Raw genomic sequence first — 23,128 nt, 5'->3', positions numbered from 1 at the left:
AAGTGAGCCCCTGCCAAGGCTGCAGGGAGCCAAGCTACTCAAACCAGGGTGCAGCCAGGAACATGCTGGCAGAGTTGTGATGATTCACACTACGCACAACACTGAGGCCCAAGACTCATTCACCAAAGGCTGGGCAGGCTCTGAATGCCTGTGGTGCCAGGTCACTGGATGCTCCAAGTAAGAACACCACCAGGGCAAGAAAACTCTGTGCACAGGGATTTAAGTGGGAATCCTGATGTCGGGGGGAGCTGACCCTTTGAAGGATTTGGGCCCAGCCCCACCTGTGCCATGTCATCCAGTCCCAGCTGATGGGTTTGGGCCTGTAGTTGAGTCAGGTGACCAAGCACCACACTGGCAGGCTGGGGACAGGGATGAAGAGGCCCAGGCACTAGGTCTGTCCAGAAGAGCCAAAATCTGCAGTCGGCCTGGCAGGGTTCCCCGGCACAGAGGGCTCTGAGGGGCTGAGGCTTGAAAGCTGTCACAGGGATCCAGAGGGACCCAAGGATGGGGCTCTCCACGCCAGCCTGATGGCACAACCTAATGAGAGCAGATGGCTGATGAGGAAATGCCAGGCAGCAGGAGCTGGAGGCTTTGGGGACAGACTTGCTGAGCCCAGCAGGGGAGAAGAGCAAAAGCCATTTCAGCTGTCAACTGAACTTCGTTTTAACAGACAACTTGCACAAGAGATGGTGGCAGTTTGAAAACCGAGGCAGCACCAGGGCCCCATGTTCAGGGCCGGCGCTTCCATTGAGGCGAACTAGGCAATCGCCTAGGGCGCCAGGATTTTCGGGGGCGGCATTTTGCCGGGGGGGGGCACAGCAGGCGGCTCCAGTGGACCTGCCACAGTCGTGCCTGCGGAAGGTCCGCTGGTCCCACGCGGCTCCGGTGGACCTCTCGCAGGCATGGCTGCAGCAGCCATTGGAGCCACGGACCATCAGACCCTCCGCAGAAATGGCTGCAGCAGCTCCACCGGAGCTGTGGGAGCGGCGCACGGGGCAGCAAAATGGCCATGCGCCTAGGACGTGAAAAACTAGCACCGGTCCTGCCCATGTTGGTTTCGGTCAGACACACTTACACCTGCAAGCAGGAACCCCCACGACACTGCATCACCAGGCCCAGTCCCCTTGGGATCCACAGCTCTCTTGGGGGTGCCAGGCCCTGCAAGTTCCTACCGAGCTCAAATACATTTCCCCGCCCTCTGCAGGAAGGAGTCAGGGCTGCCGGCTTCTCCCCACAGGAGGGAAGGGAGACATTGAATACACAATGTGTAGCCTCCACTGCCCTGACAAGGACTTTAGTGCCAGCAACAGCCCTCTCAGAGCAGCCAGCTCCCCTCTGCACCCACCAGCCCCAAAGCACTGCCACCTGCCTGGGCATTCTGTACAAGTAGGGGCATTGCCAGCAGATCGAAGGACAAGATCATTCCCCTCTATTCAACATGAGTGAGGCCTCACCTGGAGCACTGTGTCCAGTTTTGGGCCCCACATTACAAGGAGGATGTGGAAAAATTGGAGAGTCCAGTGGAGGGCAACAAAAATGATGAGGGGGCTGGAACACATGACTTATGAGGAGAGGCTGAGAAAACTGGGATTGTTTAATCTGCAGAAGAGAAGAATGAGGGGGGATTTGATAGCTGCTTTCAGCTACCTGAAAGGGGGTTCCAATGAGAATGGATCTAGACTGTTCTCCGTGGTACCAGATGACACAACAAGGAGCAATGGTCTCAAGTTGCAATGGGGAAGGTCTAGGTTGGATATCAGGAAACACTATTTCACTAGCAGGGTGGTGAAGCACTAGAATGGGTTACCTAAGGAGGTGGTGGAATCTCCTTCCTTAGAGGTTTTTAAGGTCAGGCTTGACAAAGCCCTGGCTGGGATGATTTAGTTGGGGCTGGTCCTGCTTTGAGCAGGGGGTTGGACTAGATGATCTCCTGAGGTCCCTTTCAACCCTGATATTCTATGATTCTCCCATCACTGCCCTCCCAAGCTGACAAGGAGCAGCCCCTGCAGCTCGCGTTGGGGTAGTCTAGACAGCCTAGAGACATGTTGCTTAATACCTGCTCCATCAAGGGTCCAGCCTCCATTGCAGCTGGGAAGGAGCATGGCCCAGCAGAGGGAGTCTGGAAACCTGAAGTCCACTCCCAGCTTTGCCATTGACATGAAAGGCTTAGCATTGGTCCCTCCAGGCAGGCACCTGACCAAATGATGCCTTGCTCCCCACAGCTGGACTCTCTGGCTTAGCTTCAAGCCTCTGAATTTCCCCACCTGTAAAGTCAGAATAATGCTCCTTTTCCCCCCATCATATCTTTGGGGTTCTTGGGCTCGCCCAGCATTGTAGTGTCTGAGCCTTATGCACACAGACAGGGTTAGCCTCATCTTGCAGACAGGAACACAGCCACAAACACAGGAAGAGATTTGCCCCACATCTGTGGCAGATCTGGGACTAGGAGTCCCGATCGCATGGCTCCCAGTGCAATGCCCTAATCTCCCTCTGCTTTGACAAGCACTCAGTGGAACACACCTGGCAAGTGGACATCATGCGAAGGATTAACAAGCCGGCCAGAGCCAAGAGGTCTGCCTGGCGTTATAATAATTGTCCAGATGCTGAGCGCCTCTGGGAGCCCAGAATTCTCTACCTCATCTGCCGTGCAGTGGGAGCTGTGGGCACTTCCAGGCAAGCTGGCCCATTATGCTACAGCTGCCAGAAGTGCTGCTAGCTGCTGCTGAGAAGCTACTGGGCACCTCCAACACCAGCTCCTCCGTGGCCAGCCACCATCCCACTGCCTCCTACAGACACGACACCGGGAGCTCTGGGTGTAGTTCTGGGGCAGGAGAAGGAAGGCCAAGGCTGATCTTCCGTGCAACTCCCTGTGATCGGTCAGTCCAGATCGGCCTCTGCGGGAGCCTAGCACAACAGGGTCCTGGACCATGACAGAGGCTCCCCAGTGCTATGGTAACAAATCCTTCTTCATAAAGCCCTGGTCTCCACTTACGTTCTGCCAGCATTGCTATGTCTGAGGCATGTGAAAACCCCACTCCCGGAACAGGTCTGGCTCTGCTGGCAAATCCCTAGCGCAGATGCAGTTGTAGACGAGAGGTTCCGGTCCCACTTATTTCACTCGCAACACTGGTCTAAGTGGCACTGGCAACAGCACTGCTGCTAGTCTGACAGGATTATTGCGGTCTCCCCTCTAGGAGGGGTTGCTGGTAGCTAAGCCGACAAACTCCCTTCTAATATAGACAAGGCCGAAGAGCTCCAGGGAAACACCACTGGCTGCAGCACTTAAACTCTGCGAGATTTGCAGACAGGCAGAAGTTAAGTGCTATTAAAGGAGGCTGAGACTGTGCCAGAGGAAATGCTACTGTGGGATACACTCAATTAAAACGATAATGGAACAGGGCTCCGCGGGGACACATGCCTTGATAACAAAGCCCCTAGATTGTTCAAGTAATTACCCAGGCATCTGTCCCCCCCCAAACACTAAACCCTCCCCAGAAAGCTGCTGGGAAGAGTCCTGTCCCGTTTGTTGTGTGCACCTTCCCCAGGCATTCCACTGCACTGCTCCAGAGCCGCCACTTTCCAGCAGGGCCTGCGCCTGGGACATGCCCCAACCACACGTAACTGGGAAATAAAACAAGCATCCAAACAAGCCACCAGCAGACTGAAGGAGCTGAATATTTAAAAAACCCTGGAGTTTAATAGTACAAAAGCCAATGTTTAAAACCGATTCTACACACAGAATGTGTTAGGAACAATGGAACACACAGACACAGACAGAAGAAGAAAGGCAGCCCCCAGCCACATGGCCGGACAGAATAAATATAGCTGCACTATTTACATGGGGGCCTCCTATCAGCCAAAGAAAGCAGCATTCCTGACACACAACAAAATCCATCCAGGGGAAGGGAGGTTGGCAGACGACTGGCCCCGTCCCTACCCTCAGGCTGATTTGGGATTTTAACATCCAGTTCATCAGAGTAAACAGAGGACCCAACTGGGCTTTGCCACATGACCTCATTTTCGGAATCTGTCTGACTAGGGCTTCGCAGTCTTGTTCAAGTTGCCATTCTGCTCCACAGAAAGGAGGGGCCAGGAGGACAAGGGCCTTCAGGGAGTCCAGGATGCGGATGACAAATGCTCTGAACATCCTCAGTCTCAGACTGTAGCAGCTGCAGGGCTGAGGTCCATCCCGGAGAAGTGCACAGACTTGCCTGCCGTGGAATGGGATTTCTTTTCATTTTTCCCTTCTATGCTGTTCTGAATTCCATAGCCAAAGTAGATGGCAAAACCTGCAAGAGAATTTCAGCACTGGAATCAGTCCCCAAGCAGCCCAAGAGCTGCAGAAACCTGCCACCCAGCCCCAGCACACCCTCCCCAGAACCCAGACAGGCTAATGGGCCTCTTCCTTCCTCCCCCAAGCACTGCCTCCCTCTCCCTGAGGTGGAACAGGCCTGTCCTAGTGCTCTAGTGAGCTGCAGGGAGGGCCCAAACCCCATTTCTGGTGGGCTCTAGATGAAGCGTGGCCACAGCAGGCAGATTAACGTCATCCGTTGCCAGCTGTTGACTCCAGAGGGCTCAGCTCTCAGCATCTCTCACACAGTGGCAGGACACTGCGGCACCCTGCTGCTTCTAGAAGTCTCCACAGCGAGGTGTGAAAATCAGGGTGGAACACGGCAACTGGGCCCCCATCAGGCAGGGATGGAGCAGCCTCCCCACCCGCCCCAGGTCCAGAGCTCCTCTGCCAGGCCCAAGCCCATCACCAGGTGAATACTGGAGAGTCCAGCCCTTGTAAGGTCCCTCTTATGGGGCTTTTCCCGGGGACGGGAGGTGAAGAGTGCGAGTCCCTGCCTCTAGGCCAGGACACAATGCCCAGAGCGGTGTGTTTGCTTACCTATGACCATCCAGACAGCAAACCGGGCCCAGGTTCCAGTACTCATCTGCATCATGAGGTAAACGTTAACGAAGATGCTGAAGAGCGGAAGCAGTGGCAGGAAAGGCACCTGTGAGACAAGAGAGGCTGAGCCATTGCTGCTGCAGAGAGGAGCACAGCAGGCAAAGGCTGCCCTCCAGCTACCTGTGCTCCCAGCCAAGGAGGGGCCAACCCAGAGTCCGTTACAACCTGGGGACTGAGACACACTGGGAACATTCTTTTTTTGCCCAATTATCTGGTGGCAAAGTCTCAGGGACCCCGGGCAGCTCTGATAGGCTGTCTCCTGGCCAGACGGCCCAGGCTGCACTCACGGCCAAGCTGCCAGCAGCAAATCCCACTCTCCCAGCAGAGGCTGCCACGGAAGCGGCAGTGGTGGGAATACCACCTGGGAGGGAACCCAGCTCCCGGCTGTTACTCTTACTTTGAAAGTCAGCCGGGCATTGCTCTGCGGCTGTCTCCAGACAATGATGGTGCAGAGCAGAATAAGCACCAGGAGGCCTATGCAAACTATGATCCAGCCCACACTGCCCTCCAACACGGAGTCCATCCTCTGGGCCAGGATCAGGCACAGGATGGTGATCCACAGAGCTGCAAGAAAGGAGACACAATGTTGTATTGCCCAAGCAAAACGGCTACGGCCTCACACCCTGCTCTGATCCCAGCCACAGCTGCAAGCACCAGCGTGCTCACAGCTGCCAGCCAGGCTTTATTCTCTAGGACACCTGTAGACCCTTAGAGACCAGCTGAAGAGCCTGGCCTCTTCTCTTGCCCAGCTCTACGTGACTCTTCCAAATAAATGCACCCAGAAGCGCCGGGGTCATCAACAAGCACTTGCATAGCACTCTGCATACACTAGCCCTCCGCCCCGGGTGACAGTCACGGTCCCTTCTCCCCATTTCGTGGACGGGAATGTGGAGTCAGATATTTGTGCTACTTCGACAGGAGATTTCTGCTTAGATGGGAGCACTGAGAGGCAGCTTCCCTAGTCCAGCAACAGAGTTAGTGACATGCCCTCATTAAGGGGGCCACGCAGCGCATCCAGGTGCACTGAACCTTTAGTGCTTCCCGTTAGTTCCTGGCAGTCAGGGGAAGACCTGCAGGGGTTCTCAGATCTACAATCCTTTCCCCATGCGCTCCACACAGGACATGCCCGAGCAGTCCCAGACTAACCCACACACCCCAGCTCCACGGTGACAGCTCTGTTGAGGAGTTCTGCCTGTGAACTTTACCCAGACATCACCATTCCAATCAGCACTCCAAGCTAGCTGCTCCTGAGCCCAGCAGGTGCACACACCCTGGCCCAGTCACTGTACCACACCCATGAACTTAGCAGGCCCCCATCACATTATGGCAGTGTCGTCCCTGGAGTTCTGCAGACACGTGCAGTGGCTGTGTGCTCACCCTGTGATGAGCTCCGGGGGCACACCGGAAAGCCAGGGCATGTGCATGACACAGGATGCTCCTATATGGCTTTGGTAACAACCTTGCTCATTTCCTGCCTCTGCACACATCGCAGGCCTGGACTCGGTTAGAGACCCAATTAAAGCAATCGCTGTCATTGGGCGACTGTTTCACTTCCTGTGCACCTACCCGGCTGAGGTCAGGCACCTCCTGGTGCACTTACCGATGGCCGCCGTGCTGATGTAAACAATTTTCCCTGACAAGCTGGTTGGAGTTTTGCTGAGGGGGTTGAAGAGGCTCCCCAAGGTGGGCTTCTCCTTCAGTGCAGCCTGGGACCCACTGACTATGGGGTTCATGATGACTTTCTCCTCCTCGTTTCCATTCAGCTCCACCATCTCCAGGCCCTTTGGAGAGCTCAGCTGATCCCGCTGATACCTGAACCAAACCCCAAGTCAATGGTGACTCAACAGCTGTCCAAGCTGCCTCCAGAGCAGTAGCACAGAGTCAGGTGCTTCCCTGCCAGGACATTAGATTCTGACGCACCCAGCACAAAGCTGTATCCAGGCCAAGACTTTCAAAGCGCAGGCTGGAGCTAAGTCCATTGCCAACAGTAACCTGCTGGCCCAAAGCAGCCTGGCACCCTCATCAGGCGCACTATGTCCAGGCCCACACAGGGACTACACACACCAGTGTTCAAATGCTTCTGGATGTGATTTACCATTACCACCGATTGGGGTGGCTTTCACAAGGCTCGGGGCCTGGCCAGCCTGGCACAGGTGCTAGAACTAGGGGTGCTGTGCATCCCCTGGCTTGAAGTGGTTCCATCATATCCAGGATTTGCAGTTTGGGTCAATGGCTCTCAGCCCCCCACTATACACATTGTTCCAGTGCCCTGGCAGCCTGGTGACTGCTCAGGCTCCGCTCTGTTGAGTCCAGAGCAAGGAGTCTTTAGGGAATGTCAGAGAGCAACCGTGCAAGAGAGCTATGGTCACAGGCTGCAAAGGGGCCTGTAATATCAGCCAAGGTTCCCTTGCCCCTCCTTGGGTAGCTTCTAGAACACAAAATACCCAGACCCCCCCCCCCCCCCCCCGACCCCAAACACACACTGAGCATCCAAATGGGGGAAGGAAGGACAGCTTTCACACAAGCTCCCTCTAAGGCCCAGGCCCAGGTTCCTCAGCCTGGCTAGGGCCAGACCCATGCCCATGTCAGCATCAGCTCCTGCCATACACCCCCATGGAGATAGCGGCTGGCTCCCCAGGGCAGCTTCTCTCCAATGGACAAGAAATGGCTTTTCTTGGCAGGGGGCTTTGGGGGCAGGATGCTCTGGCTGCAGCGCATGCTCTCCAGCACATGAACCAGGTGGCCTTGTTCAGAAGGCAGCTCAAAGGGGCAGGCTGTTGGCAGACACCCACCTGAGAATCAGCACACAAACAGAAACCAGAGAGTACGCCAGAAGAGTGCCGATCGACATGAGGTCCACCAGGTCCTTCAGCTCAAACATGAGCGCCATCAGAGCTGCAATACAACAGGCACAGGATGAGCACAAGCCCTGGGCTCACTCTCAGACAGGCCATGTGAGCAGCAAAACACAAGGCAGGAGCAAACATCTGCTTACCAGCAACGATGCCAGACACAATGGTGGCCACCAGGGGAGTCTTTGTCCGTGTGTGCACTCTGGAGAGGAACTTGAAAAGCAGCCCGTCCTCTGCCATGGCATAGATCACCCGGGGCATGGGGAACATGGACCCCAACAAACTGCAGCGGAGAAAGGTTACAGCAACACATTCAGTATTTGCCACCTCGATCCAGACCTCTCGCCACCATGCCAGTCACTAACTAGTCCCTGGGGCCTTTTCAAAAGCAATGCGTAGTGAGAGCAGCACAGAAGGACCCTCTAGATCAGGGCTGGTACATTCTGATCTGATTCTTGGCGTTGGCATCAATTCAGTGGAGAAACATTCTCACAGCAATGGCAGCCAGAGCCATCGCCTCCAGGAACGGTCATTCCCAGCACGTTTCACTGTCGGCACTGAGGCAGGGTTCTGTGGTCTCCTATTCCCCACTAGATTCCACACTCAATGAAGCCAGATTGACACACGGCACTCAAAGCACAGCGAGTGCTTCCCCACAAGGGGTCACGCAATCAAACTAAATCCGTTTCTAAGCCAACCCAGCTCAGCCAGTACAGTTCATGCATGTAGACAAGGCCAGCTAACCAGAGCCACACAGATGTGACACTGAGCAGGAGGAGCCCAGAAGCCATGGCCAGGAGGGTCACAACTTAGCACTTTTGTTTCAGTTTATTTTGTTGCACTGATGAGAAGCTCTTACCATGAATAGAACTTCTAAGCACAGCTCTCAGCACAGCAGAACCATGACAACAACTTAAAACAATGCCTGTGAGAGGAACTGGACGCTGGACGGAGTTCTGACAAGTAACACCCACCACAAGAAACAGCCTGCACTGCATGGACGCCTGGTTTACATCCATGTGCCATGGTAGCAGACAACAGTTTTGGGGGCTTCAATACTATTCAGATAAACAAGTGACTCACACCCAGCGATTCTCATTTGTAGCATCTGAAGCTGAAGAAGAGGCACAAATTATGCATTTCTGGTGGGCCTGGTGCTCCGAGATATCCTAGCAAGTACACAGAGGTCAGACAAAGGCCCCTGCTTTCCATCGCTTGAATTCTGTTGCTGTGAGTCCCCACCGCATGAGTTTCTCATTCTTCTGGCCATTTGTTGCATGGAGTCAGTGCGAACAGCATCAAGTGCTTGTCACTGGTATCTTCCCATGTCACTCGTGACCGGTTAGGGGATATTTGGGCTCACGGGGTTCCTGGGGTGATGGGCCTCTCAACGAGGGCATGGGCGTGTAGTGCACTGTGGGGGGTACTGGGCACACAAGGGTGAACTGGCTGGGAGGGAACGTTCCTGTCCAAGGCTGGGCAAGGGTTTGCTTTCCACCCACATACACTAGCATACCAGTAAATCTCGTGACTGCCACTGCTACTGGTTTAAAGCTACAGTTGGTCTAGTAGAGATGTTACAATTACTGCCATGTTGTGGAAGGAAATGAACCTCTCCCCCCAGCCATCTAGCCTCCCACACTCAATCGCCGTTAGCCAGACACCACCTCCATTATTTCCAGAGCCAGAACAAGATTTGGGGGAAGCGGTTACTAGAGCAGGGTGCTGGACGAAGTCCCAAGTTCCTTACCTGGTTGAGAGCGCACAGAGAGATCCAACAGCTACAACATAACGGGCAGGCTCCCAGCCCACGTCTTTGAAGGCCTCAGGCAGGGGACTGTCCTTGTTCAGCAGGTAGTAGGGTACCATGAGGGTCAGGGCAGCAGAAACACCAAAATATGCCACAAAGCAGATCAAGAGAGACACAATGATGCCAATGGGGATAGAACGCTGAGGATTCTTGGCCTCCTCTCCTGAAAGAGGAACAGAGATGAGACTTGGAGCACTAACATCTTCCCTCTCCTACACATCTGGAATGTGATAAGGAACCACAGGAACCCCATTGCTGCAGACGAGTGGAGAGCGTCGTTGTCGGAAGTGGGGAGAAAGTCAGCTTCTAAAGAAGTTTAGCTTTGCTACTGAAACCCAGGAAGCTGGAGAGCCTTCCCAATGTGACCCAGTGTAGTGCTGTCTGCCTGAGCCTACATACCGCTCCAGTGCCACCGCCTGGCTTGGCTAAACAGAATGAAATCAGCAAGATTGGTCAGTTCCAGAACCTGGGACCACAGTAAAACTGCCGATAATCAGGCTGATTTCATAGAGCAGCTGTGACTGGGTGAAGCAGCAGAAGAGGCAGGCACTGGGGTTATTCCATGGGAAAGGCCCCTAAAATGAAATGCAGCACTAGCCACAAGCCACCATGGAAGAGAGCATCCAAGCAGGCCAAAGGCATGACATCCCAGCAGAAGTGCCAGCACTCTCCCCTTCTCACAGCAGAACCAGGCAGGGCAGGGCTGGGCTTATCAACAGGCAACTGCCCAGGAATGTCACTGTGGAGCCTCCACTCTCCAGCTAGTAGGCCTAGGGCTCTGACTAGTGGGCGTCAAGGAAATTTTTCAAGCTCCATCTGCCAGACCAGACAATGCTGCAGAGTGCTCAAAAAGGGGAGAATAGGCACAATAGGACAGGGACTCCTGGGGCAGGAGAACACTCTGCTCCTGTGACACCTGCCACGATCTCGGTTCTGTTGAGTGCAGACATGGCGAGGGTGTACTTAGATCCTGCCAGCTCGGGGCCATGCAGTGAAGCCTGCTCACAGGATTTCATGGCAGTGACAGAAGGAAGCTGAGGCTCCCTCGGGGCAAAGGGCATGTTCTCGATGAACAGAGTAAGTTACTATGAAAGCAGCAAAGAGTCCTGTGGCACCTTATGCACTAACAGACGTATTGGAGCATGAGCTTTCGTGGGTGAATACCCACTTCGTCAGATGCATGTACATCTACCCACAAAAGCTCATGCTCCAAAACGTCTGTTAGTCTATAAGGTGCCACGGCATTCTTTACTGCTTTTACAGATCCAGACTAACATGGCTACCCTTCTGATACTTAAGTTACTATGGGCTGGGAAGTCAACAGCAGGCATCCTTGCCACAGTTCATTCACTTGCCTCCATGGGCCTGTGACTCCTAGTAGCATTCTCAGGAGCTCGCACACATGGTGGGGAGAGCGGACTCCAGGCTCTGCACCAGAAAGCAGCAGATACTTAAGGGAAAAGACTCCCTCTGCCTGCTGGGTATTTTGTTATTAAATGGTGCAGTTCGTTTACAAGAACTAGTTTTCTATGTGCAGGCTGGTGAAAGCTCATTGTACCCACAGTGCCAGTTACCACAGCTAAGTCCTCATGTTTGCAGAAAGGCTCATAAAACTGAGCATTTTCCAGATCAGGAAGTGACGTCTCTGCTCTTGGCAGCACTCAAAGGCCCCACAACATCGCACCCTGGGCCATGCAGGGATCTTGGAGAGCTGATCTCTTGGCTTGGCAAGCACAGCTTCCAACTGCCCACCCACACCCAGAACTATTTGGAAATTCTGCAACCAGAGATCACTGCATTAAAGACGGAGACTCGCAGGGAGAACGCCGAGAAATACCTCATCCCAAACTCCCGAAAGACAATGCACAAGCAGCTGCTTTACCTGTTGTAGCGATACAGTCAAATCCCACAAAGGCATAAAAGCACGTTGCAGCTCCAGCGAGGATCCCTTGAAATCCAAAAGGAACGAAACCCCCAGATCCCAGGGAGCCAATGCTGAGAGAAGAAAGACTGGTTATTGTTTTGGAAGAGTCTCAGTTAACATCTACCTCCTCTGCCTGCTGGAGACAGATGAAAAGCCCCTGAGCAAATGCCACAGGCAGGTTTCAGCCTCTGTATCCTGTGTAAAGCATCCCTGCCGTGGGAGCAGGTGTCTACAGTCACTATCAATATGCAGCTTAACAGCCTGCGACAGGCACAAACCAGAGACTGCAACTGTCAACTGCAGGGAAGGCTGCATGGCACACTCCCTGCCAAGGAATGAACCCAGGGCAGGGCACAGCCCTTTGGAACCAGCTTGCAAGAGGAACACCAAGCAGCAGCCAGAGCTGGCATGGGCAGCACAGCTCCCTAGGTAGGTACCAACTGTGGGCAAAAAGCTGGGCTGAGGGCAGAGTTTGGGGAGTGGGATATTCCCCCTACCTAACATCCTGGCTGGTGGCTGCCGCTGAGTGGTTGTAATAGTCTTCTTCAGACAGCTGCCAGTTCTTGACGCTTCCCTTCACAAAGCCAGAGATGATGACAAAGCAGAGAACCAGCAGGTTCACTGCAGTGAAGATTTTATTCACTAAGGCAGATTCGCTCACGCCAAATGCCAGCAACCCTGGGGAAGGAATACAAGAGGGGATAGGAGGGGCAGCGCCAGTTACACCCTCCCCACAATCAATGCCCCTGGGCCACACCCTCCCCTCAAACACTCCCTTGGGGCCAGCACTAGCCGTGGCCTTCCCAAACTCGCTCACCCATGCCACAAAGTCACGTATCTTTACAGAGCTCTGCACCTCTCACCTGTGAGCAGCAGGACCAGGAGCAGTGCAAAGAAATCCGGGTACTCGGCTAGCACACCCGGCACATGCAGGGAGGTGCTGCTTCTAAAGAAGACTGAGATGTGGTTGCCAATGATATTGTCAAAGGAAGAACTCCAGGCTCGGGCAACACTCGCTGTCCCTAGCAACCAAGAGCAAAGTTGCATGTTAACCAGAGAAGCCTCCACCCCCGATCTCCTCTCAAGTACATGGCAGAGCTGTGGAGACCCCCCTACCCCTCCCACCCAGCTCAGGGAGCCCAGCTCTGCCATGAGCACTGGGAGGATACACGTCTGTCACAAGAACCCTCTAGCACCATCACCACGGCTTTGCTGTGCCAGAAGGGAAGAACTTGTGGGGTGGCCTCTGGGATCCCCATTCCTCACTGCACCACCCCTAAGCCTTTGGCTCATTGCACTGCTCTTTGGGCCTAGGCAACACCCAGCACTGTCCAGGCTGGGGTCACCAGAGAGGGGCTCCCAGCACTGTCTAGCCAGGCAGGTGAAACCTGAACTCTGTCCCCTAGACCCCGTGCTCCAGATGTCCAATAAGCACAGCCACTACGTGCACAGCCCCCAAGAGTCCCCGACCCGGGAGGGCTTGGCCAGACTCTCCATTCTAGCAGTGATGCCTCCCTGTGATCAACAAACTCAGGAAGTTCTCCCCTGCCCTCCACCCGCTGGAGTGTTCAGGGCCAGCCTGCCGCAGTCCACTCCAAGTTCCTCCTCTTTCCACCATTTCGTACCTATCACGTAGGACAGGATCAGGTTCCAACCAGTTGTGAAGGCCCAGATCTCTCCCACTGTGACGTAGCTGTAGAGATAGGCAGAGCCAGTTTTGGGAACCCGGGCCCCAAATTCCGCATAGCAAAGCCCAGCCAGCACAGAGGTGAGTGCAGCAACCAGGAAACAGACAACAATTGAGGGGCCAGCCTTTTCCTTGGCTACTTCCCCAGCCAGCACGTACACGCCTGCCCCCAGCGTACTGCCAACTCCCAAGGCGATAAGGTCCAAGGTGGAGAGGCAGCGGGCCAGCCGGGTGTCCTCCACGCTGAGATCCACAATTCGGCGGCGGATCAGCTTCTTGCCAAAGCCAGTCATTGTTTTCTCAAACATTTTATCCACTCCCAGGAGGTGTCTGACTACTCAAAACCCCTGAAAGAAAATGTCACTCCATTACCACAAGGAACATTAAAGGTAGCAACAGTGTCAGCAAGACAAGACTGCAGAGATCTCGAGAACAAGCAGCATGCAGCCAACCGGAGCAGCCTCTGCTGTAGAGCTCCGGCAAACCCTGAGGCCAGGGTAGCTGGAACTTCGCAGTGACCTCACTGCTGCATCCCTGGGGAAGACGTCCCAGGCTCCACTAACACCTATCAACTGATCCCACTAGCTATCTCGTCCACCACACCGAAGCGCATCAGCCCTTTCATGGTACCCATTACCCGTTAACCTGCTTGGTGCCTATCCACCATCACTGGCCAAGGGTTGTGTACCAGCCTTGTTTGCAGCCCAACTCCCCCGAACCAACTTCTGGTTTATTTGCTTTTCAGTCGTAGGAGACACAAGCAAAGGACAAGCCCAGCAATTGTTTGTTAGGGAAACCTGAGACTCCCCAGACAAGCACTGAACTCTCCACACCCGTCAATACCTAAAGGCAGGTCTCACGACTGGTTAGCTGTCTGGTGCGTACTCCCACTCCGCTTGGCAACCTAGACACTCCCTGGCCCAAATGTGACTGTTTGAATATTCTTATTATGCCACAGTCTGTGGGTGTGAATGGCAGAGACCATCACAAAACGGAACGTTCTGCCAATTAAACGGATAATCGGGTAAACTGGGCTGAGTCACTAAGATGAGGCAACTTTTCTCTTGGCATTTACACTAAGCTGATCTCCATGGTGCCTGGCCAGACTCGCAGCCCAGCACCAACACCCCAGACCAGCCTCTCATACTAAGTCAGTCAGTGCTACAGAGATTCCCAGCAAGCACTATGCTGATGATGCCAACCACCGGAGAAGCTGGTGCATGGAGCCCGGGAATAGGGACAGGGTCAGGAAAAGGCCCTACAGTATATGGTGCTGGTCTGGAAAACTTCTCATGGCCTTATATTGGACCCTAGAGTAAGAACATGCCCTTCATCCAAGAATCTCCAAGGGCTTCATAATCACGCAGCCTCACAGAAGGGCAGCAGAGCTCTGCACATCCACACAATCTGCTGAAATCCCTGCTCACCTGATGTCCCATCTCAGTGGCCAGCCCCAAGCCCCAGGAGACTCCTGTGGATGGAGATGGGTCACATGGGGCAGGAGAGTGAGCCACAGCATTGATGGAACCCAGCTTGAGAAAGGGACTTTGAATTCACTTTTGGAGTACTCTGCACAGTCTTTACGGCATTTTTAACATCATGCTGGAGTTAATGTCATTGGCCGGACATCTGGCTGTCCCCAAATCTTAACAGGACAGCTCTCTTCGTACCCATGGAGTTCTGTGGAGAGGAATAGGTATGATCTGCCACCATAGCCACTGCCTCTCACGGAGGCAGGAGTTATTTAACTGATGGGAGAGATCTTGCCCAGCGGCTTGGAACATCTCCACTGCAAGTGCTTACGCTACACGGTCAGTGCTGTAGTGTAGATGTAGCCAGAGTTACAGCAGAGACCAACAATCTGCCAGGAGATGGTTGCCGCACCTAATCCCTAAATGAACCAGCACACTCAGAGCTTGCATTGTTTTTTTTAAACCTAACTTCCCATGACTCTTTAGCCATTCTGCTTTGGAGAACAGACACAGTTGCCTTTAACTCAGCTGTCACACGGGATGACAGATTGCTCTCTCTAACGGAGCACAAACCAGATCATATCAATTCCTCTCCACAGAACTCCAGGGGTCTGAAGAGAGCTGTCCTGCTAAGATCTGGGGACAGTCAGATGGCAGGGCATGCAGGCTTATTCGTCCACCTGAGCACTGCAGCCCTCAGAGTGTAGGATCACTTGCTTCTTGGGAGGTATTGCTGGAATATGCAGGCACACAGATAGGATCCTCAGCAATTTCCAGACTGTCAGTTTAAGTAATGCTGATGAGGAATTACAATAGCCGCTGATTGTGACCACCGGAATTATAATTGCAAAATCATTTCCACTATAACCAGCTGCTTTATTATGATCCGGTTCTGGCAGCAATTGCTATTGGAGCTGAACCGTCCTTGTTTGGCCTCTATCCAGTGGTGATTCTATTGCTGTGAAAGTGATGAACAACTGCAACAATTTGAGCCAAGCAGCTGAAGAGGCTTTTCTAGTTTTTAAACTCTAACCACCACCCACCTTACAGGGGCTAACTAACCCAGCTGATCTCAAACCTCAGGCCTGGCCCATATCTACCTCTTGTTGTCCAACCCACGTAGCTAGCAGTGCCAGGCAGGTAGCTCCTGCACCTCCAAGCACAGCTGGTTACGTGCTTCAGGGAACTCAAGCTTGGAGAGTGAAGTCTGAAAACCACAGAAGATAGGAACTGCCAGGGTGGACCAGGTCCATCTATTCAAGTAGCCTGTTTCCAGTCGCCAATACCAGGTATTTCAGAGGAAGGAAGGTGTAAGAAACCCTGCAGTAGGGAAATGCAGTATAACCTGTTCTCTGTGAAAGTCTCCCAATCCCTAACAGAGAAGGGCTGAAGCCCTGAAGGAGCTATTATACTCATCACAAAAGAAACACTGATAGGCCATTGATAAAACTCTGGACACTTCATGTCCTAGTTGTCATAAACAGATAGCTAAGGGTTAATGTCTCTTTCACCTGGAAAGAAGTAACCTGAAACACCTGACCAGAGGACCAATCAGGAAACAAGACTTTTTCAAATCTGGGTGGAGGGAAGTTTGTGTCTGAGTCTTTTGTCTTGTATCTGTCCCTCTCGGCTATGGGAAGGATTTTTTCTATTTCCTGCTTTCTAATCTTCTGTTTCCCAGTTGTAAGTACAAAAAGATAGGTTTGTTTTTTTGTAGTTACATGTGTGTAGTTGCTGGAGTGCTTTGAAATGTATTCTTTTTGAATAAGGCTGTTTATTCATATTTCTTTTAAGCAAATGACCCTGTATTTGTCACCTTAATACAGAGAGACCATTTTTATGTACTTTTTCTTTCTTTTTATATAAAGCTTTCTTTTTAAGACCTGTTGGAGTTTTTCTTTAGTGGGGGACTCCAGGGAATTGAGTCTGTGCTCACCAGGGAATTGGGAGGAAGAAGTCAGGGGGAAATCTGTGTGTGTTAGATTTACTAGCCTGACTTTGCATTCCCTCTGGGTGAAGAGGGAAGAACTTCTGTTTCCAGGACTGGAAATAGAGAGGGTGGAATCCCTCTGTTTAGATTCACGGAGTTTGCTTCCGTGTATCTCTCCAGGAACACCTGGAGGGGGGAAGGGAAAAGGTTTATTTCCCTTTGTTGTGAGACTCAAGGGATTTGGGTCTTGGGGTCCCCAGGGAAGGTTTTTTGGGGGGACCAGAGTGCCCCAAAACACTAATTTTTTGGGTGGTGGCAGCTTTACCAGGTCCAAGCTGGTAACTAAGCTTGGAGGTTTTCATGCTAACCCCCATATTTTGGACGCTAAGGTCCAAATCTGGGACTAGGTTATGACACTAGTACAGTAGCGAACGCAGAGATGAGCTATAGCAGTAAAACTCCACAATCAGAGCCATTGCAAGGGAAGAATTCTCAACTCCATTGTGGCCATTGAAAAGCTTTGCCCTTAGCCATTCAGAAGCACGTCCAGGGAGCCAGGTGATCTGCATGACACCAGAGATCAGTAACTAATGAGTAAAGCTGAGATGGGATAGAACAGAACATGGTGGCAGCAGCACCAGCAACAAAGTTCAGTTCAGACAGCAATCTCAGGCACACTGGCTGTTAGCCGCCACCAGGGGGACTGGATAGAAAGTGTGAAAAATCAGGACGGGGGTGGGAGGTAATAGTCACCTGAATAAGGAAAAGCCCTGAATATCGGGACTGCCCCAATAAAATCAGGACACTTGGTTGCCCTGGGCTCCACCAAAACAGGAAGCATTAGCCCTATTTAAATACCCAGTAACTTGGTTTGTATTTTACATAAACTTCTGGCTTTCTCTATTTTCAGCATCCATGAGCTGCCATCCCCATTTCTCAAACAGTCATCTGAGTCAGACACGAACAAACCTCAGCTCTAGGCTTCCAAAATTCACGGCCCAAGAAACAAATTGGCTGTTGCCATGTGGAGCCTACCAGTTGCAGTCATCAAGACAGCACAGATCTGCCAGGTACTGCACCAGACTCAAGCAGAACCTGCTTAGGGGGGGAACACAACAGTCAAGTAGAATTAAATCCCACAGAAAAACATTCTCCACCCTTGTGCTGTTCACAGGAACTAAGCAATGGCAACATTGCAACAGTAAGGCTAAGCTGCTTAGGAGGCCTTAGCATGTTATAACAGGAAGCTTTATAAGCACATGCAAAATATACCAGACAAACGTCAGCCTAACAGTAAAACAGAAGCATTTCCAGGGACACACAACCTTCCTCTAGCAAAACTCAGTTGGCCATGGCACACACATTTCTAGGTAGTCTGCCAAAGATAGGCAACATCTGTCTGAATAAAGACAAGTGAGTTTTAAAGAACTATTAAATCCCCCATGAGAAACAGCTGCCTGCCAACTGGGACCCCAAGTTCTCTCCCCAGGGAGCTAGGCAGCACAGAAGCACCACACCATTCTTCAGGGTGCCAGCATTGGAGGCGAGAGCAGCTGGGAGAGCATCAGAGGTCTGGGTATGCCTAGGTGTTTTTTGAGAGGCAAGTCAGTAGCTTCAGTGGTAAATGGTAGCGCTGATGAGTGAGCAGTAAGTGCTGCACAGCAGGTGCGAGCCACTGTCTCCACGCTCTGAAGAGCCAGAGACAAACAGCAGGAGGGGAGAGAATCAAAGCAGGTGAGAGGTGCTCCTGTGAATTGTGCCATTCATGAGGAGCCTCCAGATAAACCCAAACCCAGGCAAAGCTCAGCAGTGATGGAAGTGTATTTTAGAGACTGAGAATTTAACTTACTCAAGCTACTGGCCCCAGAGCGTTCAGTTGTGAACAGGGGCGGCTCTAGCTATTTTGCCACCCCAAGCACGGCAGGCAGGCTGCCTTTGGCAGCTTGCCTGCAGGAGGTCCCCAGTCCCGTGGATTCGGCGGCAGCCTGCGGGAGGTCCGCCAAAGCTGCGGGACCAGCGGACCCTCCGCAGGCATGCTGCCGAAGGCAACCTGCCTGTCGCCCTCGCGGCGACTGGCAGAGCGCCCCCCCGTGGCTTGCCACCCCAGGCATGCGCTTGGCATGCGGGTGCCTGGAGCCGCCCCTGGTTGTGAAGGGTACTTAGCAGGGAGCTGTTCTGAAGCTGTTATTGACACAACAGCTGTGGGGTGTGGCGCAATTCCCATGGCACCCAGCTCCCCTGCCCTGCGAAGCTGTCAGTGGCACAGACTGGAAGCATCCCATGCAATGTTGCTGATTTGAAAGGCTACAAATCCAATGTTATCACTTCAGCATATTTCAGCTGATCCTTCAAAGTCTCATTCCTGTCTACAGAAAACCAACAATTTCCTTTCCATGGGGGGAGGAAGGGAGATGGCCCAGTTTGCACCTCCTGCTGCCTGAATGCCAAGTTCCACAGTCAAACCAAACAGGAGCGGACGGTCTCCTCTGAAGTCCTACATGGCACAGCCTTGGTCGCATTCTGAAAGGGGCAGCCTGGAGCGAGCAAGTGAGCACGCGAGCACATGAACCAGCAGCAACAGACAGGAGCCAGAGCCATGCTCATACACACCACCACCAGCTGCTCTCCTCCAGAGGAGCATTCCTGGTCCCCATTGCCACATGGGTTTGGTACCGGAATGCCAGAAAGCTAGCCAAGGGAAACCGACATGGCAGACACTGTACCGACTCCGAATGGCCCCCGGAAGTTTTCAGTGTTTGCTCGACACCCATGACTGCCTGAGGTGCCACCTTGTCATAATGCCTGACAGAACTGCCTGTGTGGAAGTCTTGCTGAACACAACCACCACTGGGAGCTCAACCTAAGGCAGAGGTTAGGGAGTGAGTGACATGGAGGAACAGACAGGCAGGAAGGGCCAGCCTGGAGCAGGCTGCTTAGCACAGAGCCAAAGGCTATAACTGTTACTCTGTGCAGAGGCATATCGGCCGCAGGGGACAAGGCCAGGCAGCCAACACTGGAGGCTGAGGGAAGTGGCCAGGCTTTGCTCACACCCAGCTGTTTCACCTCTTTGTCCCCAGATACAAGCCCCTATCCTTGTACACTTGCCGCTCTCAGGATTTTCATAGGAGTCTAGTTTTACCCTGCTAACAGCAATAAATCACCCAATAAACGAGCACAGCTCCCTAGTCCAATGCCCAGGACTCAGTTCTGCCTCCTTTTGAATTTGTGATGCCCTCTGGCAACCCCTCCGGTGCCTGAGCGTGACCTGGGGACAGCGAGGGAACCCTGGCACAGCAGGGCTCACCTGCCTCAGCCTGGGCCAGGGAGGAGCAGGGATTTGAAGAAACTAACGTGGCTCTCAACCTTCCCCGACTGCCAAGCCCCTTCTAGGAGTGGGATCTGTCCCGTGTACCCCAAACCACACGTCACTTAGACACTGCCGGAGGAGAAAATCAGCCAAACATACAAAGGTGCCACCTGAGAAGTGGCTGCTTTACATTTTACCGTATAATTAGAAACCACATCAGCTGGGCGATCAGTGGCGCGCCGGCATTTCCGCGATAGGACCGGCAGCAGCAGACCGGCCACCGAGACATTTCAGGGGGCACGGACTTGGCCGGGGCTGTAAAACGAGGCGGATCTCCGGCCGCGGTGCCGGCCCCGCAGAGCGCTGCGCGCCCCGAGGCGCGTGGGAGCGGCGGCTCCGGCTGCCGCCAGCGGCGAAGGGGAGACCCGGGGCAGCCGGCACCGACGAGCAGAGGCAGGAGCTGCCCGGCGCGGGGTCCCGCGCGGGAATTTCCACCCCGCCCGGCGGGAGAAGTTCCGCGCAAAGTGCCTGGTCCCCGCGGAGCCGGCGCCGAACTCGCAGCCCGGGACCGAAGGCGGCACCAGGAGTCACACGCGGATCCTCGCCCCGAGACCCGCCCGGCGCCGGAACCGGGCCGGGCCCCCAGAGGCCGCCCCTCGCCCCGCGCCCGCGGCCCGGCCCGGCTGATGCAACCGCGGGCCCCGCTTGCGCGATCGCCGCCGGCAGCCTGAGAGCGGGGGCAGCAGCGGCGGGGCAGCCCCGCGCCGGCCCCACGCGGGTCCCGGCCCGGCCCACTCACCACGCGGGTCCCGGCCCGCGCAGCCCCACTCACCAGGCGGGCCCCGCCCGTGCCAGCTCCGGAACTATGAATGGGGGGCGCGCGGGAAGCAGCAGCATTTATACCGGGGTGGAGGGGGCGGGGCCAGCGACCCACGCTCCTCCCCCCGCCCCGCCCCGCCCCGCGCCACCTCCCCGGCGCCGCGGCCAGACAGAGGGGACTCGCGCAGGGACGGGCGCAGGGAGGGGGCCCCGCGCAGGGAGCGTGCAGGGACGGGCGCAGGGAGAGCGCAGGGAGAGGGGCCCCGGCCAGGGAGCGTGCAGGGATGGGCGCAGGGAGAGCAGGCAGGGAGAGGGGCCCTGCACAGGGACGGGTGCAGGGAGAGGGGCCCTGCCCCGCGCAGGGAGAGCAGGCACGGAGCGCGGCCCCGCGCAGGGACGGGCTCAAGGAAAGGGGCCCCGCGCAGGGACGGGCGCAGGGAGAGGGGCCCTGCGCAGGGAGTGTGCAGGGACGGGCGCAGGGAGAGCGGGCAGGGAGAGGGGTCCTGCGCAGAGACGAGTGCAGGGAGAGGAGCCCCAGACAGGGCAGGGCCTGGGAAGAGGGGCCCTGGGCAGGGAGGGCACAGGGCAGGATGCACTTAGCGTGCAGCAGGGAGTTCCCACTGTGCCCAGCCCCTGGGCATATAATGCCATGAGGCCCACTCGTGGGATAGGCGCTTCCCAGACACCCAGCTCCATGGCGGGACAGGACCTAGCCTTGGCAGCCTTGTACAGATGATGCCCAGACTGGCACCTGTGGAGTCTGCAAGACCAGACTTTGCCAGGTGACTAAGGCCGTAAGGTGGTGGGAAAGAGCTGCTCCCTGGCTGTAGTCAGGGCCTGGCTGCCAAGCAGATCGTGATTGCTTCTGCTTCCTGAGCTTTCTGACTGCCAGGGTCTGGCTGGTGCAAAGGGTCTCTGAGGCCAGCCCCAAGAGAGATGTCTTTTTTCAGCGGAAGCTAGGGACGTGCTGAGCTGTGATGTGCTGCTAGGAACAAACACACAAGGATGGACCTTCCGCTGGTGTGAACCAGCCAGCTCTCTTATTGCACCTCCACTGAGGAGGACCCATTTTCACAGCTGAGGAGCTGGCCCGGAACAGGAGAGCAGTGGGACAGATGCCAGGAGCGTCATGGCAAGCTGTAGCTGCACCAGCTGAGACCTGGGCAGTACTGGTGGAGGTGCTGAGTGCCAGCCCGGCAAGCCACAGGAGCTGGGCCTAGTATTTTCCCCAGAACTGAAATTAGAGGGGGGTGTTCGAATTTACGGCAGGGCTGAGGGTTGAGACTGGGAGGGCAAAGGTGGGCTGTACATTTTTGCTAAGTTTTGGGCCACATATTAAACACCAATAAACATCAGCATGTGACTTTAATGATTTATAAATCATCATTTGAAATCATTAGGTTAGCCAACATTACTAAAATTAATGTGCCAACACTGTCATAACAAATAGCTGTGTGAGGAAGCTGGTCTTCGTTCATACTTTTCAAACCTATGATGCTTTTTCAAGTACAGGCATTTTCTCACATGCATGCTTTTAAAGTGTGTATTAATGTTTCAGTTTAACTTTCCAACCAATAACTACATGAAATTTTTTCCAACTAGAAAAAATTTAAAGCAACTAGATCTAGTTGGAGAGTGACTAAAACAGCAACACTGCTGGTAACTAGTTGACTGTGGGGGGCAGGAGGGGGCAGCTGAGGGAGGTGTAAGGAAATCCCATAGCCTCACTCAAGCCAGGCAGTTGGGAGTCAGGTCCTGCAGAAGGAGGGAAAGGGATGTGTGCAGGCCGATCCTTCCTTCTCACCCACCTGGTTGGGTTGCTCCCAGACGAGAACTTGCCTGGGAGTTGTTTGAGAAATTGTATTTCACCTGTAAAGACGTTTGTGACTCCACGGGAGCTGGACATAGGCCATTGGCATCTCCACTTCAAAGGGGTGATTATTTATCCCTTGACAGCCCTGCCAAATACTCCAGAAGTCGATGCCTGGAAGCGCCATGGGAGCAGGTGGGGCTTGGTCTCTGCTGCTGCCAAAGCATCACGCCCTGGAAAAGCACCTCTGTCTACACCTCCCTCCACTTCCTGCAGAGTCTGTGGTTTTCCTGCCCTCTCTGGAATGTGCTGCACCCTGAGATTTGCCACTCACAAACCTCCTGGGGGCTGCAGGTAAAGCCTGGATTAATGGGGGAGGGAGGGCGCCAATGGCGTCTCTCTGCGTTAGGCTGCAATGATGTTGATGGGTTTCACTCCAGGCCCCAGAAGCACTGACAGGAGTGGAGACCTAGCACAGGAATGCTCAGCGCCCTGCAGCCGGCTCTAGGTAGGAGCAGGGAATTGCCTGCATCCAAAGAACCCAGCCCCAGCCGAACATGGCA

General features: G+C 54.2%; 1 protein-coding gene across 2 annotated transcripts; it reads right to left on the bottom strand.

Annotated features, from left to right (window-relative positions):
* Positions 1 to 3,671: 3,671 nt before the first annotated feature.
* On the bottom strand, positions 3,672 to 20,844 carry SLC7A3 (solute carrier family 7 member 3). 2 transcript variants are annotated; one of them, XM_050964934.1, is made up of 12 exons: positions 20,769 to 20,844; positions 13,166 to 13,574; positions 12,404 to 12,562; positions 12,038 to 12,218; positions 11,499 to 11,611; positions 9,557 to 9,779; positions 7,950 to 8,089; positions 7,747 to 7,849; positions 6,555 to 6,766; positions 5,352 to 5,518; positions 4,892 to 5,000; positions 3,672 to 4,289 (listed from the first exon to the last, which is right to left on the bottom strand). In XM_050964934.1, exons 2-12 carry the CDS (start codon positions 13,533 to 13,535, stop codon positions 4,156 to 4,158), a joined length of 1,911 nt encoding a protein of 636 aa, XP_050820891.1. In that variant the 5' UTR covers positions 13,536 to 13,574; positions 20,769 to 20,844; the 3' UTR covers positions 3,672 to 4,155. The 2 variants fall into 2 exon arrangements, with proteins under 2 accessions (XP_050820891.1, XP_050820892.1); XM_050964935.1 differs by having other exon boundaries at positions 20,736 to 20,791.
* Between the last annotated feature and the right edge of the window lie 2,284 nt (positions 20,845 to 23,128).

This window comes from Gopherus flavomarginatus, chromosome 8 (genome assembly GCF_025201925.1).
Source record: "Gopherus flavomarginatus isolate rGopFla2 chromosome 8, rGopFla2.mat.asm, whole genome shotgun sequence".
Classification (NCBI taxonomy): Eukaryota; Metazoa; Chordata; order Testudines; family Testudinidae; genus Gopherus; species Gopherus flavomarginatus.
This window is presented reverse-complemented; position numbering and strand designations above follow the sequence as displayed.

What these genes read in the sequence shown, in the direction of transcription:
- SLC7A3 (XM_050964934.1), bottom strand. Translation starts at nt 13,535, where the DNA reads ATGTTTGAGAAAACAATGACTGGCTTTGGCAAGAAGCTGATCCGCCGC. An exon ending in CTCTGTGCGCTCTCAACCAG is followed by an intron (nt 8,090 to 9,556) that starts GTAAGGAACTTG and finishes TCTCCGCTGCAG; the next exon opens with TTTGTTGGGGTCCATGTTCC. An exon ending in TGTGTCTGGCATCGTTGCTG is followed by an intron (nt 7,850 to 7,949) that starts GTAAGCAGATGT and finishes GTTGTATTGCAG; the next exon opens with CTCTGATGGCGCTCATGTTT.